The 18160-nt window shown below is 37.8% G+C and overlaps 2 protein-coding genes across 3 annotated transcripts in view; one reads left to right on the top strand and one right to left on the bottom strand.

The window, feature by feature from the left end:
• LOC124156575 overlaps positions 1 to 4501 on the bottom strand; it is a 216457-nt gene extending 211956 nt beyond the window's left edge. Inside the window, exon 1 of the mRNA XM_046531201.1 lies at positions 4343 to 4501. Coding sequence (XP_046387157.1) covers positions 4343 to 4501 — 159 coding nt within the window. The remainder of the gene's footprint in view (positions 1 to 4342) is intronic.
• Positions 4471 to 15475, top strand: LOC124156576 (CDP-diacylglycerol--inositol 3-phosphatidyltransferase). Of its 2 annotated transcripts, none has more exons than XM_046531205.1 (6): positions 4471 to 4542; positions 5110 to 5228; positions 5317 to 5451; positions 5538 to 5691; positions 9019 to 9182; positions 13009 to 15475. In XM_046531205.1, exons 2-6 carry the CDS (start codon positions 5186 to 5188, stop codon positions 13164 to 13166), a joined length of 654 nt encoding a protein of 217 aa, XP_046387161.1. In that variant the 5' UTR covers positions 4471 to 4542; positions 5110 to 5185; the 3' UTR covers positions 13167 to 15475. The 2 variants fall into 2 exon arrangements, with proteins under 2 accessions (XP_046387161.1, XP_046387160.1); XM_046531204.1 differs by lacking the exon at positions 4471 to 4542 and adding an exon at positions 4549 to 4947.
• The last annotated feature ends 2685 nt before the right edge of the window (positions 15476 to 18160 follow it).

Raw genomic sequence — 18160 nt, 5'->3', positions numbered from 1 at the left:
GACATTAACCCGTACGTGTTAATGTACTGTGTAAACAGGCCTTTATTGTGGTTATGGAATATTAAACTGATGATTATATACTCCAGATACGGAATATAGTCAAGAGGGTCGAAACAGGGTGATAAAAAAGATCTTAAGAGGCGACTGGGGTCATATGGGGTTGGGGGGAGGGGGGGTGCGGCGCGCAAAACCCACCCTAATGCACGCGCGGCGGCGGCGGCTCCGTGGATCAAAGCGTTAACGCCTCGCGTCGACCGCCCTGACGCCACTCTCCCCTCCTTGCGCCCCCGAACGAGAAAATCGCAATTAAAAGCGACAAGAACTGCACAGGTAGGGTGGCCAGGTGGCAAGCGACGAAAAGAAAAAAGAATCTCAGGGGTAGGGGAGCACACGGGGAAAAACGGTGGACACCATCAAGGGATGCCAAAGATATTAATAATACTAAAATATATTATCAAAGACTAATGAAGAACCAGGAGAAATTTCCACTATTTTAAATTTATTGGTACTACCGGTTTCGCTAACAGCATCATCAGGTACAATAAATCAAAGTGTGCAACGTCTTGAATAGGAAATCTTACTTACCACCGTCTTACCACCCCCATCCTGCCTTTCCTATTTAAGACGTTGCACACTTTTATATATTGTACCTGATGATGCTGTAAGCGAAACCGGTAGTACCAATAAATTTAAAATTGTGGAAATTGCTCCTGCTTCTTTATTATGTTCCGTTTCCACTCCATCTCGCCTGAAACCTCAGGTTATATTATCAACGACTGTTGAAATTTTGTTAAGCTTCCTCTGTAGTAAACGATTTTAATTTCTCCTGGTGAATACTATAGATGAATACTTCTCGGGTTCTCAGCCAGGTTGATGCTTTTATATAAGCCGACGTTTAAAGAGACGACTTGTCTCCCATCATCAAGGCCGTGTTACTCTAAAAAAACATAAGGGAAGAACGTGAAGAATTTCAAAAGACTTAGAGCCAATCGGACGATACCTGAGCCGTATTGTTTTCCTCGGTAAACGGTCGTATCGTTCAGTGTGAAATTGGACTTCCATGGAGTAAAATGACCTTGAAGATGGGAGACAAGTCGTCTCTCGAAACGTCGCCTTATATAAAAGCATTCCTCTGTAGCGTCGGTCAGGATAATAATCCCTAACTCCAGAATATTGGAGACGTTTCAGTGCATTTATTCACCTTCATTAGAGCAAATAAAAAAACAACGGTCAATAGCGCACGTAATATAACTATCGTTGAAATGTATACGTTGATGGTATTTCGAATAATAAATAAAATTATGATTAAATAAGAATAAAAATCACTGAAACATAGGCGTAGCTATAAAGTCTTGGATCTAATCTCATAAGTATTAGCCCGTTACTCTAATTTTTGTGTGAATAGATTAGACTGGTGACTAGAAATTATGACTGACCATTATGCGACTCCTTACTGAGGTTGTAGTGAGTTCGTCCCACTCATCAATCCACGGAGAAAATATGAGACCAAATAGTTTTTTTTTTCCTTGCTATGCAAGAGAAACATTCGGTTCAGATATTTCGGTATTGGTGAAGTAGAAAGAAACTCCATATTTATCATTTTTTAGTACCTACAATACGTCCTAACTTTATGAAATAAAATTCTTCAGCACCCTGATTGATAGTAAATACTGACAATGAGAAAAATTGCAATTTTCGAATGATAGTAAAGGTGATAAAATCGTATTTTAATTTTTTCCAATATGAAAATGATAAAAACCTAGCAAACCTGCTCATAAACTACTCAATCACATTGACCCCTCCACAAAGGAATATGGCCTCACTGATGCCTAATAAGATATGCCTATTCATGATTACCAAGAGAGCGTGGACATTTTCCAATTCAATTAGAAATACGACGGGACACCGCAGGTGCGCGGATAAAGTAGAGAATGCCTAGATAATGTCGAGCGGATGGTCACTCTGGATAGGAATAGATTCAAATTGGGAGGCTGGGACCATGGAGAACGACAGTTTGGGCTGGACCGCACGGGAGGACCATCCACCAACTCGCGGAATGCCCGCCGTTCGAGACGAAAAAAATGTAAAAAAAAAAAACATCTTTCCCAGGAGAAATCGATAGTGGGCAATACGCCTCCTACAATCCCAGTACAAACAAAAAATATTGCCACTGCTCGTAAGGGGAAAATAAAAAAGAAGATGGACTAGTACTAGGCATGGACCTTATTATAACGCGATCGACAATTCCACAGGCTCGCTCCTATCGCCAAATATACTCTTAATAAATGAGCTTGCAATGTAGGCAAAAGGTGAAGACTGCACTGCAGCATAACAAAGGCTACCTTCGCCAATGTGGTTTAAAAATAGCGACCTTAAAGTCACAATGGAGGCTCACATAAAAAGTAGATCCATGAAAAGGATACGATGCTTAGGTTGCGCTACGGCGCATCACCTACCATTGCCCACGTGAGAACACAGTTTTCGTTCTCGATTCGAAGATCAAAACGACAATAATCTACATTCATCGAGGGAAAAGTTAGAAGAGGAACAACAGATCAGAACTGAACGACAACTTGAATACGAGTGCGGTGCGACCTGTATTAATAGTCATAAACAAAGTTCTCCGAGTCCCAGCAACATTTCGCACCATATTTCAGGTTTAACATAATTTAGCATTTTTTCCATTTAATTTCAAATTCATCCCATTTCTGCTCCATGGGTAGCCATGGTTACTCAAGATTCGGGAAAAATATCGACGAGATATTTATAAATTCGTCATTCGAATAAAAACCATAATGCCATAGTAAAAATATTGTACCTTGAATTCGCAATCTATCATCAGCGAGATACATGATCTACAACATTTTTCAATAAACCAATCTTTCGTCTTTGACATTTTCTCGGAAAGCCATGCACTAGACCGCTAGCCCTATGAAAGGGGATAGAAATCCGTCACGGCAACGCGCAAATAGCTATGGAATAGCTTAGTCCTTGTAATCCAAATTCGCTAGCGCAATAAATACTACGAACCCTCAGAAACGTTTAATTACGTCGGCACTTCGTCATCTATCGTATTGATTGGACATTCACTTTTCGTGGCTAGTAATTCGAAAAAAATGCGCATGCAGAAACAGTAATCCAACCATTTTCCTCAAATACACTTGCAGAAAAAAATTATGAGATGAGGACCGGAGTAAATTTAGAATGACAGCCACATACGCTTCCACCCTAAAGTCCCGATCGCTTACAGACCTTAGCGACACCGTCATGCTGGCGAAACCTTCAACGTTATCGATACTACCTACCAGCCTACTGCAAACAAATGGGTTACGTACGGTGGAAAAACCGTGAAGCTTAACATGCAAAATCTGATAACAGAAGAACATAAAGCCGAAGCGAGACTTTCTTCTCGCCCGTCGGCAGTCTTCATGAGCGGTGAATAACCTATGCATGCACAGACAAATATAAATCGAATCAGCAATCAATGCACACGCTTCAACCACCGTGAGGGGCCCGTTTTTACTCTCTCCTAAGGTATAGCCTTTAAATTAACCCTTTTTTTCCTGATACACAAATACTGACACAGGTGGGGTATCCCCATGATTTTGATCGAAAGGCGTAATTCTGTCACGACTTCGCTAACCGTTGAGACCATTATGCGGTATTTATAAATTTACCTCACCACAACGACCAAGCATGCTTACATAAATACTCCAATAAATAAACATGTATAAAGATAAATAATATCGCCATATATATTCAATGTGAAAACTAGGCTATACAAGGGTGACTTATTACTTTAAAGTTGACAACCAACGCGATTGAGATCCCTAAAAATAGTCTCCCCCTTCTTTATTTAAGTTCCAATAGGCAGGAACGTTCAGATTACTCATATTAATCCGAAGTTTAGGAGGCATGACGGCACACAACTAATTTTTAGCAGAATCATTAATTCTTTCGTGCAGGACATGAGAGAAAACCAACTGTATTCACGGCGAACTAATAAAAATCTGCAGTATCTCTCAGGAGTTTAGGTAATTAATTTAATTATTACAAAAGTACAGAACTGAAGGCTCATAAACCTTTAAATAATACATAAATTAAAGATGTATCAGCCATTCAGTTAACAGAACTACTGCCGCAAAACACCAAGAAATATAATTGCAAAGAAAAGTAATCACATGCACACACGTACACAGTTTTCATTATAAGTACTCGCTAAATGAAGAACAATTCTATCGCAGCAAAGGTTATTAACTCATCAAAGCATAAGAAACATCACTGTTACTGCGACCGCCCACCAAGGAAGAATGGCTAAACGAAAGAGTTAATTGGCACCTACCTGTTTGTCGTCAGTTTTCCCCAGTAGAGATCTTGCTTCAGGCTCGTCTTGAATTCCAGAATCCACATTAGATGGATCAGAAGGATTACTCTCCACTCCTTTAGGACAACTTTTATCAGGTGCCTTGGGCTCGTTGCCTTGTTCAGGCCATGGTGCCATCTTGAATGTCACAGACGGAGCGCGGAGCTGATTGGCTGGTGGTAAATTATCTCATAGAGAATTTTGAAAATATTGAATTACGAGAGAATACCCTTCCTTGGCCGAATATTTTTAAATTATCAGTGTAATTTAATTTTGGATTGAATATTACGAGACGATCGTATTCCTTTGACGGATATCGGGTGGAATAATCAAAGAATATATTCGAAATCCTTTACCTTTTCGAAGAAATGGGTTTGTTTGATTGATGACACAAGTGTTTATAAAAATGACCTCTCCGTCTGCGCTTTCGAAAATTAATACTACGATGAACTTTGATCTTCATTGAGCTACTGATGATGCCTCAAGTGTAGCCCCAGTTGTTAAACATTTCGCAGTGTTAGTCGATTTTTTCTCTCTCATGCGCATGATCGAAAACAAGTTAATTAACCGTTCAGTTTTGGCTCGTAAGTATTATATCTCTAGGTTCAGCCACAAATGTTGGTTACAATACAGTTTTAAAAACCTTTTCGGCTATAATTGAAATGGATAGTGAAATCTTTAGTGAAGTCAGTTTCCATTGCAGCAGTTTCATCATTGTTGAAACTCATGTTTTCTCTCTCTTTCAGCGTCTATATCATCTTTCTGCTGACGGGTTGCAAAAAAGCTGTAATCATTTCACTGTCTATCAACTGATCACTCAGCATGGGTTCAGAAAATATATTTCTTTTCGTTCCAAATTTGATCGGTAAGATTGACAATTTCTTCATTTGGTGGTCAATAAGTAACTTTGGCATTTGGAGTTTTGACGGTTTCAATTTGGCATTGCGTTTCAGGATATGCTAGAATCATTCTTGCTCTTATATCGTTTTACTACATGCCATCAAACCATATAATTTCTTGCTGGTGCTATATAATCAGTGGTCTCTTGGATGCTGTCGATGGACATGCTGCACGGTATTTCAATCAAAGTATGATGGATGTTTTATAACAGTAATATTCCTGTTTTGTCGCTTTATAATTCTTCGATTTTACTGATATTTCAATTGTCTTCTAGGTACCAAGTTTGGCGCGATACTCGATCAGTTGACAGACCGGTGTGGCACAATGTGTTTACTGGTCACTCTCAGTTACTTCTACCCGAAATACATGTTTCTTTTCCAATTGAGTATGACTATCGACATTGCCTGCCATTGGATTTACCTACACTCGTAAGTTACTTGCGTCATTCATCCTTCCTTTTGATTTATTAAGACCTCAACAGAGCAGGGGAGGATCCAGGTTTTCTTTCAGGGGTAGGCACAAGCAAGGCCGTATCCAGGATTTTGTTCTGATTGGGGGGGGGGTCATAAGGATACCTCGTGATGCAAAACGAACGCAATGATAATGGGACCGTATTAAAAATCTTGCATTTAATTGGGGGGGACACACATGCCCACTAGATCTGCCTGTGGATCATAGTAATACCTCTTGTTTTGCTATCGTTGAGTCATTTGCTCCGTTACTCATCAATTTTTGAAAAGTGTATTAGATGTGAGGGTCTGATGCCTCCCATGCTGATATATATACTTACTCCAGACAAAAGCCTCTGCCCTACAGAGCTAAGGGCAGGTAAATGAACTTGCCCCCATTTAAATGCTTGTTCTTAGCTGTTGTTCCAGTAAAATTATTTGTTAAGCTTGGAATTCAATTTTTTAATGATTATCAGCGAATCCATGGTAATATTCACGTTTTTAATTTTGTCTCCCTTTTCTCTCAATGTTGTGTTTTCTGCTATACCTATATCTGTATCCTGCGTCCTCATACTTTCCATGTAGTCTGTTCATATGTCTTGCCCAACAAGTCTACCCCGAATTCTTCACACTTTTATGGATCTAGGTATGCATCTCTATGTTACCTGCTCAATTCACTCACACTAATTTATTTACCTCAGCATTTTCATCTCCTTCTCTTTCATAGCTTGTCGTGGAATGGAATACTTCTTATTAAGTAAACATATGCTGATATGGAAATTCATATTTTTTGGCCGTGGTGTAATGAGTGATAATTATTTATTCTCAGTCCTTTTGGTTTTGCTTGAAGTGTATGCAACCTGTCAAAAGTATTTGGTTGCTGCCACACATCTATAACATCGGAGAAAATAAAACATGGTGTGGGTGGGATGTGACAACTTAAGTTGCAAATTTTAAATCAACTCATTAGGACAGCAATGCTATCAGGCTGTTTGATAATTAAAGAAAGGTATAATTATGTATCGATTACTTAATTTTTGTTGAACTGATATATGAAAGATCTTCAAGTATCTTACAATCAGACAATAGAGTCAATTTGACTAGGAAAAGCATGGGCTATGCCAGTTACTCCATCCTGAGAACTCCATATTTAAGTTCAGTGTTCCTGTCAAGATTGGTCAGCTTTCTCATTCCAGGTATTGGGAATTTCGTAAATTATGTAGCAGGAAGCATGAAATGGAACTACAAGCGATCAAGTCAAGGCTATGGAGTGGGTAGTTAAAAATATGCCTTACAAAACTGTCCTGTTGTTGGGGGCAGATTATCGTCATTCTTTTGTTGTATGTATTCTAACTTCAGCTTGAAAAGAGGAGTGTACCCAAAAACCTTCTTTGCCAGTGGCCCTCTGCCTAACCAGAGAAACAATATATTTTAGTTTTTAGATTTGTTACTTCCACAATTGTTTATGTTGTGATGCTTGGCACCAGTTTCAGCATCTATATCATCATAAGTTACAAAATATCAAAAGCATTAGGCTTGTGTACTTGAGGTGAAAGTCATAGGAGTGGCTGGATAGGAGGAGTCAAGTTGATTGAATTGTTGGGCAGGTGTGGTAGGCGTTGAGATTCATGTGGGCTCAAAATGTCGAATAGGAGAGAGTGCTTGGGGAAAAAGTTTTTGCTTTTACTTAAAGAGGTACAGGGGCGCAGCTAGGAATAAAGGCTGGGGGGAGGGGGGGGGGGGGTGTTAAGGTGCAACTAATACCAGGGCGTGAGGGGGTATGGAATACCCACCAGGATAAGCGATAGGTTCGAAATTAGTAAATTGCGGAATTTTAAGGTAAATGGTTCAAAATGGTGAGTTTTACGGCTTTCTGAGGGAGATTTTATTAATCATTACACTTTTCCATTGGTAATATCAATCAAATTAAGTAAAATGGATTAAACTTAAAATTTTCTCTGAGCTCTGGGGGGGATTTATCCCCCAAAACCCCCCCTCGCTGCGCCACTGAAGAGGTACGCCCATTTTTAAACGTAACCATTGCAGCAGTTGGTCTATGTAGATGGTATATTACTAGTACCATGTGTATATCTTTTTTAGGTACTCATATGTACCAAAAGAAATTAAGCTGATTATCAAGGAAGCAATGAGGTGCAGAAATATTCCCGTAGGTTAAATGATCAGCTCCATGTTACATATGCTGTCACAAGAAATGCAGCCGATGGTCCTCATTTTAATGAGCCTTCAGCAATGTAAGAAAGTCTCAACTGATAGAAAAAATGAGACAGCATTTAAAGGTCATTTGTTCTACATCTTAGCATCAAAAATGTTTTACTCAATACCTAAAATTCTCAATGACACCTGACTTTTGTTTCATACTTCATGTTGATGGTATGCGTTACCATAACTGCATTCTGTATTTTTTTTGTTTTGTATTTTTTTTTCTTTATTTTTCTATTTGTTCGTGTCCATTATGAAGTGTAACAATTGTAAAAGCTTGATCTTCATATAAAAAGTAGTAAAGTAATAGTTACGTCCTAGACCACCACGTCACACTGTTTGTATTTTCACTCAATGAGCCCATTGTGACATGGTTTTCAGGCAGTTTTTTCAGATGATGCATACACAGCAAGCTGACATAACGGTACCTCCACTGCGAAAACGCTCAACAATCGCCCACCAAATCAAATCTGCTCATCTAGTAGCCCAACAATACGAATCCGCTCACCTAGCAGTGTCCAGAACATAAACGCTCACCTCCAAGCTTGGAGAATAGGAGATGAGCATTTATGCTCCGGACACTGCTAGCTGAGCGGATTGTTGGGCTACCAGATGAGCAGATTTGATCAGTGGGCAATTGTTGAGTGTTTTTGCAGTGGAGGTATTGATAACATAAGAGATTGAGATGATATTTATCTCTCTTTGTGTTTCTTCCTGTAACAAGACTTCATAGGTGATGTAAGAACTCACCCAATCATAAGCCATGAGTGTGTGAAATCTATTCATTTAGGATAGAATGCTAGGTCTTTCCCTCTTAGAACTGTTGGTAAAACAATTGTACCTCAAGGATATTGTTTTTTTTTAGCTTTGCATTTAACATAAAGTTCTCTTCGAGACTCACTGTTGAGTAAATATCATCTCATATGCAAGGATTGCTTAGGGACTGTAAACTATAATTTCTTATTTAATTAAGAAATTTGATGGCTATGAACTTACATTTCAATGATTAATGATCAGGTTTTGTCAGTTTTTATTTATGGGTGTTGTGTATCCATCATCATCATCTGAAATTTTGTTTCCTTTCAGGAGCCTCCTGCAGGGGAAAACTAGTCACAAATTCATTGATATGTCAGAGAACCCAGTCATGAGAATATATTACACTTCTCGTCCTGTGCTGTTCCTTATGTGCGCAGGAAATGAAGCATTTTATGCTGCTCTCTACCTGCTTCATTTCACTGAAGGACCCATTGGTAAGACTAATTAATTAAGTTTCGAGAATTTTGTTTGCCATAAGTTAACTGGCTCTTACTTTTGGACAGCTCAGATTTCAGGTTATTGCTCAATCCCCGTGCATCATATTAAGTTTCCTTTGGTTACTTTTAGCTTATAGCTTTTACCCATGTTTCTTGGCATTATGAAAAGGTTATGGATGTACTCAGTCTTGAAATGATGTTGATCTCATCAAGAACATTGCTACTTATATATAATTTTCTAGAGGGAAAGCTCTAAATTCTGTACAGAGGTTTTTAATTTTGATTACCTAAATTATTCCCAATGAAGATAGTGAGCTACTATTTCTCCTCTAGGTTAAAAAAATTTTGTTCATCTCATATTTTTATTTTGTCTTTGTCTACTGGTAATGTACAGTAGACTCTCGTTAATACGAACAACGTTGTTACGAAGTTCTCGTTATTACGAAGCACATCGTTGGTCCCGTCGAAAAGGCCTATGCAAGCTATAGTAAAAGAAACGTTATTACGAAATTTTCGTTTTAACGAAATTACGAACCTAAGTCCCGGTCCCGGCGGTTACAATATGGACTTTATTACGAAGTTCCACGCATAAGTCACGGCATTTATGTGGATATTCACTACACTTAAGTTTTTAATAATCGCGCCACGATTAAGTTCTTCTCGTGTTGTGCCTAAGAGCGTCAATTATGGTTCTTTATTCAGTTTACACGCTACATCATATAACAAGCTTCATTCCTGTGAAGTCATAGTGACCCACTCATAACTGTTTGTAAATTGGATGTACAGTCAATCCTCCTCCTATGCACATTCGATTTACGAATTTTCAGAGGTACGATCATTCAAAATTTTCAAATTTCGAATATGGCCTATTCTACGCGGTGTGGTGCTGGGAAACTCACTGTGATCACAATCTGAAAAAGGTATCATTGAATCCGGTGTGAATTTAGCAACTGTTCAGCGTTTCACCCATTCTTCGTCACCGCGGGGAGCTATTTTTTCGGTTCCGGATGCATCGAAGATTCCTAGATCAGTTCGCCACAATCATAAGTAAGCGCGTACGTGTAATACAGTGTTGCATTTCGCAGGATAACAGTACTCCTCGATAACTTACATACAGTCCGGCTGGCAAGGGTTGTCCGATTATGGCACAATAGGAGGGGCGGATAATCCTGCGCCAGCACGGTTTAAAGCCAATCGCTGTCCCCCAAGCGCACCTCACACCCTTGCCCAGTCTTACAACGTTGTCAAATGCATAAACGAGCACCGAAATAAGCCTGATCCACCAAAATAAGCCCATTCTTCGAATCACAAGAACAAGTGATTATTCCTCTAGGTCCTTCACGCTCCTCGTCCCTTCCGGTTCTTTTCTTCACGGAACACTTTGTAAGCATTTCCCTTTCTTACCTGGCAGCCTTGCCCCCTACCCAGACCTAGACCATTCGGTCTGTAATTGGGCAACTCTCGGTGGCCGGACTGTAATTTTATCAACCTAGGAACAAGGTCTTGGGACACATCTAATTTGAATATCGGAGTTCATGTATTTGGGAAGATATCAACTCTCGATTGCGTCATGGCTCAGTATTCTGTTGAAAAACTGAAACGAATTTTCCTGTTTATATATATTTCCGCGTAATTTAATCGCGTTTATAATACACTATTTTTTTCGACGAATCCTAGAAGAAACGTTCTTACGAACTTCGTTATTACAAACATCCGGTTTTTTGGTCCCATGAACTTCGTAATAGCGAGAGTCTACTGTATATAGCATATTTTTTAAAACCTTTAAAATAATGCATTTTACTCATTTATCTACAGCAGCACTTTCCACAGTAACTGTAGTATTTGCATTAGATGGGAAAATTTGTGACCTTTACCATTTAGATGTACGGCTGATAAATTACAATTCACATGTTCCTCTTTCCCGTTCGTTCTAGTCACCTGACAGATCCTAAACTATCAAGTTTATTCGATAATTTCTTTTTCCAGTTGAATTCAAAGTAGAAAACAAACATGTTGCTTTCCTGTTGCCTTTACTTTCTTATCTTTGGTGCATTCACGGAATGTATTGCAGTATAGAAATGAGAAAGGAAGGTTTGATAGTGAATCAATGAAAACTAATTATTTATATTTATATTTTATTTTTACGTTTCGTTTCATTTTTTTGTTTAATTATTTATAGTTTTTCCATGCCAGGCATGAATACTGTGACACATATGCATTTTTGACCGTATAAATAAGAGGTGTCGTTTGTATAGTATAAGGTCAGGTTTGGATAAAAAATATATACAGGCTCTTGATAGGTAAAATAGGACAAGATAGGTAGTAATGGCCACCTGATATATTTTTACAAATACTATAATTTTTTATGACCAGGTAAATGTACAATTTTGGAAATTTTTACACGTACATAATTGTATTTAGTAGCAACCACGATATGGACTGTTAACGTGGTGACGTCTCAGAATGCTATTCAATTTCCTGACAAACCTTTTGGGCCTATTTTTAAGTATTGAGTGAAAGTTTATTTCTTAGCATATTAGTTAACGAAATTGTGTCATTAAGCATGAAATTAATTATTCATGTACTCATATTGCACTGTCAGGTAATATTGAACCGAAAATTTAGCTTTCAAACTATGCAGGGTGGTAGAAACCTCTGTAGGGGGACATGTCTCGCAAAAGTGGCATTTAGCTTTATTTTCAACAAATTGGAGTAAAATTACAAGTTCTAAAATCACTCCATATATATTATAATCTTACAATTAGATGTTCACGTTTTCTCTATCTAATCTGAGGCTGTTTGAATTTAAGTTACAACTTAAGATAAATGAAGTGCTTCCTGCACGACCTATGAGACCACCAGTGAACTAAATGGTTCAAAACACCTTGGCTGCTCTACGTTCAGTTCTTGAGCAAAAATAGGATGAAAATGAATCTACTCATAATTTGTTATGTAGGAAATTATCCTTTAATTAGGAGAAATTATTTTGTCCTGATACCCACAGTAGTAGGAACAGCAGATTACAAATTGCTCTCAGGAACACTGGGGTTTAGACTTGTTGTCACTTAAATGGAGCGCTGAGTGTTCCATGTTTTTTTTTCATTGCAGATGGGCATATTTCAGGGCCTATTATCATTTTCCAAGTCAGCTTGGGCCAATGTGATGGGTAATCATTAGACTGTGGTTGTGCCTTGCGTGTACCAGTGTCTTCAGTTAACTTTAACAGTTAAAGGAATTCCTGGCCGTAAAAAAAATACTTCATATATAGAAAGTTAACACGTGGCTCAGAATAAAAATTAGTTGAAATGCAGGCACCGTATAGCAACTTTCAGTGGTTATGAGGTGGCTTGAAGGTACCTAAGCAATCAGAAATTCACTGTTCAAAAATTTTCTAACAGAAACTGCTGTAATTCGAATTAGTTTGGAAAAAATATAGCGTTCTCTATGGAAACTGGATGTCATGATGTCATATTGGTATCAGTCCCATAGCATAAATTTGATGGTTTGGCAATGATGTGGTTGAATGAACCTTTGCTAAAATTGTGGTGAATGTAAGTATCCTAGTTAAAAAAATTGGTAGAGCATCTGACTGAACATCAGATAGTTCTGGGTTTGAGTCCCAGTCAGGCTCTATTTTGGCAATCTGATTTTTGCCTCTATCATCTCTCACTTCAATATAACTTAACTCGTAGCCATGTTTAATTGGTATTTCAGGCTGCAAAGGTATGCTTCTTTTCACATCTCTTGTTTTTCAGTCTCTTTTTCTATTATGTACTTTAATTGATGTTCTTACCCATATACTTTCTTTTGCTTACCTCATCAGTGGCTGGAATGAGTCTCTTCCGTCTCATTTGTTACACCTCAGCTCCAATTGCTGTCGTCAAATCTCTTATATCCCTCCTTCAAGGGTTTGTCGCTTGCAAAAACCTCAGCATTGTGGACCTTAAGGAAAGGGCTGCTGCAAACATCAAGTCCAACTAGCTGCTCTCTCTCTCCTCTTTTATTCCATTGTTTCATGAGCAATTAATTGCATTATGAACAATACTTTCCAAAGTAGAATTTTGATTAAATGTGTACTGATGTTACTTAGATGCATATGTATCTTAAGTGAGAATAGGTGTGTAATATTTGCACTCTACATGTAAGAATAGAATATCTTTCCAATTTGTTTTTATATAATCGGAGTACTTCCATGATTAAGAGAATTATCTGCAGGCTAAAGCTCCATCATTTCCATGCATTGTTAATATTTATTAAGCCATTTAGTTGCATTTTATATGTTATTTTTACATTTTAAATTGGGACCTAATATTTTTCCACTCATTTTGTGCTCTAGATGTAATTGTGATTCGGGCGTTATGTGATGTCAGTTGATTGTGTCACCCATTGAGTTCCGCTGTGTAGGTGTTTTTTGTACATGAATATGAATAAGGCCATAGTTGCTGCAGGCATTATAGTAACTTCAGGTACTTTTTTTGTAAAACTTAATGGATATTAAGGGTATAAATAAAGAATGTATGCTTTTGCCATGCAAGTTGGTATTATATGCACACTTATTGTAAGGAGCAAATTATTTTTTTATATGCTAGTCTCTGTCTATTTCATTTCTTTGCCATTTCTGGGGTGGCTTATCAAAATTGAGTTTTGTTAAAACTTAGTTTCATGAAAAATATTTGTCCTTGTTACCTTGTGCTCCAAGATATGGAGCAAGGAATTTTTGCAATTGTTTATTAAGTGCTATGTTAGAGATGTTTCCCTGTGCCACTATTGCCATGATGCCAAATGAAAAGCATGATCATAATATGTGTTATCTATTAAACAGAAACTGGGAAAAGGATGTAGTAATTCATGCAGCCATTGATATTTTTGTCTTTGAACTAATGAGGTAAAAATGTACCTGTGATGGCTGTCCATTAAATGTGTCTGAAGATTTAGTTTCATTTTTCTTAGTCATTGCATTGCGGCTCAAAATCATTTTGAAGAATTCCTGCAATTTTTAAGAGGTGCTCCATATTTGTAGAGGAGTAGAATATTCACTATGGACTGCTGAAAATATCCAAATGCTAGTTACTGGTAAATTAATGAGGCTTCAAGGAAAGAGGTATTTTTATAGAAAATCAAAATTTTTCTCTAGTCAAGAATGTTTTTAACATTAATACGTGGAAGTATGGGATTGCTGGTATAGAAAATTTAAACCATGGGGCTACTTGACTTAGGATTTCCATTTTGTATAAAAATTTAGTAAAAAGTTTCCATGTCCCTTCTGCATGAGTCTCTATTTGATGAATGTCAGTCATTATGTTCGATTTATTAGTTTTTTATGTTATGCTTTAATGAAAAGAAGTTTGTGTAAAGTACTATGTAGTCACTGTTATCAAAGTTGGTGGCAAATTTAACTTTTAGAAGATTTTATCCTTGATGTATTCAGTTTGTGATAGTAATTTTTATGTGTTATATCTTTTATTTTTTTGACTTTGGATTTTATAGCACTCTTTTTCTTAGTTGCGGAATAGCTATTATGAATTCATGATTTAATGTTCAGAATGGAGTTGGTAATTGAATACTGTAATCCTGGTTGAGCCTTCTGTGCTATCCGTCGCTTTGTCATTTATCATGGTTCAGATTCCTAAGTGTCTGGTTGCCTTATCCTCTTGACTCTGTCCGTATGAGAGTGGGTTGGTCCTTACAATTTTTGGACCAAAACAATTGCCACTCTCGAGAGTTGACCATAGGGTTAACAGTTGGCGCCTGTGCATACATGTCAGCAATATCGGTGATGTTGGCATTGCATGCCTCATTTGGAAACTGCCACTAATTTATTTATTATTGTTTGTCAAAATTCACATGCAAGTTAATCTTGTTATCTTTATTCAACTGGTTTGCCAAGGTATTTAAAATTGGAAGTGGGTGTTTAAAATTTGATGGCTTGAGACATTTCCTGGATTTCATCGAACCTTTACTGTTCAGAAATATCTCATTCATGTGTCATTTTTTAAATATTGTGGTTTGATATATTTTTCACCAGGAACCCATTTGTACTCTGAATATTTTCATAAAAAATTACCTTAAGTGAAGAGGTACAAAATTTTACCTTTTTTAACATGAGCTTTTTAAAGGCATTGCATTAGTGAAACTTAAAAATTCACTATAAATATAGTATATGATGTGTTATTCATTATAATTAGTACTTAATCTCTAAAGATAGCTCAATGTGGCTAATTTAGGTGAATTTGATTGTATATTTTAGTTGTTTTGTTACGTAAATAAACTACCTACTTGTTCATCACATATTTAAATCTTCTGTATTCTCCTTATTCTACCATTTACATGTATTTCCCAACAAAACGATCTACTTGAAAGTTGCCTTTATAGTAGAGATGGGTCGAATAGCAGATTTCTCGAATTCGAATATCGAATTCGAATATTAAATCATTGCTCGAATATTCGAATACCTCGAATTTCGAATACCTCGAATACTAAATGATGAATGCTGGATTATTTGACTCGGTTGCCCATGCAGCAGGCAACACAAGATTTTGGGGAGTAATTTTGATTTCCTTTAAATGATTCGAACAGGAATTTAGCTGATTAATGAATATTTTAATTTTATGGAAACAATTGGGCATATAATTAATTCAACTAACATCGCTTTGCCCCCACTCCTGCTGCCAAGTGCTAGCTGACAATCTGAGGCATTTTGCAAAATACAAGCTCTTTTCCACCGGATTTTCTTCAATTATTTTCAGTCCATCTTTCGGAGTTCTCACGAGATAAGAAGATGAATTGGAATTGCTATCAGGGAGAAAACAAATATTCTGAGAAAATATCCCTTCCTCTGGGACTGTAACAATAAAGATTTATAGCACCACTGATAAATTGTAACTTGATATATGTTTTCGGAAAAAAATACCTCATCAACTTCGGAGATGCTTTGCTGCTCATATCGTGTTTCGCCAGAATGCTAAGTCTCCGTCGTATTTTGACACCTATTTCTTTGCGTAAAATGCTTAAATAAACTCAGAAATACGTCGTGTTTGGTCTTATTCTTTTTGAAATTACGCGCACATTACTAATATTTCAATTCAATAAAGGTGTAACATCAATTGACGAAAGTCATTCTTAGACACCTTTTGTGCTAATAGATGACTCATGCAGCGGTTGACCTCCACAGAAATGGGGAACTTCGAAGCTGGTAGGAAAAAAAAAAGGTCAGTGGGGGAGAAAAGGGAGGGCCCGAAACACGTTTCTATTGTTCTCGTGTAACTTGGTATTTTTTTCGAAGCCAAGGTCTTCGTAATATGATCCCTGCGCGAGCTGTGACCTTTTTTTTCGAAGAAGAGGAAAGCCTCAGAGGGGGGCTAGTGCTGAATGGAGAGGGATACCGGATCTCGGGAAATGCGCTAATGTAAGTATCCCGCGGTACTCACACAGCAGTTGACCTCCAGAAATGGGGAACTTCGAATCAGGTAGCCAGAAAAAGGTCAGTGGGTGAGAAAAGGGGGGAGGGCGTGAAACACGTTTTTATTGTTCTCGTAACTCGATATTTTTTTTGGAGCAGGGGTCTTCGTAATGCGATCCCTGCGCGAGCTGGGACCTTTTGTTTGATTTCGGAGAAGAGGAAAGCGTCAGAGTGGTTGAGGCAAGTGCTGAATGGAGGGGGATAGCGGATCGTGGGAAATGCCCTAAGGTTGCTATCCCACGGCACTGAGGTTCTCCTGGTGGGGGGAATCGGGGATTTTCGGATTTTTTCACCCGACCATTTTCGGTTCCCCTCGTCGAACTCTTTTCACCGCTAAAATCCACGAATTTGATGTAATTCGTCAACTTGCGTAAAACGGCGCTGCGAGCACTAAATGACTACAGATATCTACATTTTTCCGAGTCAACTACCAACGACGTACGTGCGACAGTGTATGACGCGAAATTCAAAGTATTCGAGATATTCGAGGCGGTACTTTTCGCATAACTATTCGAAACCTCGAATATCGAATACTTTCTAATATTCGAGGTATTCGAGTATTCGCGGATACTATTCGCACATCTCTACTTTATAGCTAGGTGAGATATAGATTTTCATGTTCTATAGTTGAGTCATATAATAGTGTACATATATAGTACAATAATAAGGGAACTTATATGCTCCGCAAAAGAGATATTTCATTGAATGAAAGCTTAATCAATGCAAAACTTATACAGCGTACTTTTCATAATCCTAGTTGTAAATTCTCTTTAGAAGAACCCTTCAAAATACATGTTAGATTTCAAATTTAAAGTTTTACTCAGTGGCGGAACAAAGGGGGCAAATTGTATACTCCACCCCCCCCCCCCCCCCTTGAATATCCATTTTATACTAGATAGAATGGTAATTTTGCTTATGGACCCCCACTAATGCTGGGAGGTTGCCCCCCCTTGTCCCTATACTGGATACGCTACTGGTTGTAGTTGCTAACATTTTCCAGTTTAGCATAATGCAAGGAGGAATTACAGTGGCTATATTCATTTAATGGCTAACATTAGCTAAAGGAATTAATATGGAATGTATATCAAAAAAGTGTGACATTAAAAATACATAGTGTCTATATTTTTTTCACAAAATAATAGAATCTGTCACAGACGTCAAATGGATCAAGGCTGTCACCTTGAGGGGGGCAGGTGTTGGTTCCTTCTTGGATGCCTGGGGCCAATTTAGTCCTCTAATTGTAAGCAAGGTTGTTGCAGGATCTCCCTTAGAAAATTGAGTGGCATGAAATCCATAAGTTTGTGTAAGAGACTGGTGAAATACAAATTTACACCACATAACTCCATTTAGGATTACAATTTTTCTATTTTATCAGGAATTATGTTCTGCAGCGTAGGTTTAGCATTCCTTGGAGCATTAACGATTTACTGTTCTCTGTACCAGGGTAACTGTTTGCAGGAAAACTTTTTTCCAAGCTATTCGTGGGAACCAGGGGCGCAGCTAGGAATTAAGGCTA

The sequence above is a fragment of the Ischnura elegans genome, chromosome 3 (assembly GCF_921293095.1).
Source record: "Ischnura elegans chromosome 3, ioIscEleg1.1, whole genome shotgun sequence".
Lineage (NCBI taxonomy): Eukaryota > Metazoa > Arthropoda > Insecta > Odonata > Coenagrionidae > Ischnura > Ischnura elegans.
This window is presented reverse-complemented; position numbering and strand designations above follow the sequence as displayed.

Coding starts and splice junctions, on each gene's coding strand:
- LOC124156576 (XM_046531205.1), top strand. CDS start 5,186: ATGGGTTCAGAAAATATATTTCTTTTCGTTCCAAATTTGATCG. Junction 5,229..5,316: donor TTTCGTTCCAAATTTGATCG/GTAAGATTGACA, acceptor ATTGCGTTTCAG/GATATGCTAGAATCATTCTT. Junction 5,452..5,537: donor TGCACGGTATTTCAATCAAA/GTATGATGGATG, acceptor ATTGTCTTCTAG/GTACCAAGTTTGGCGCGATA.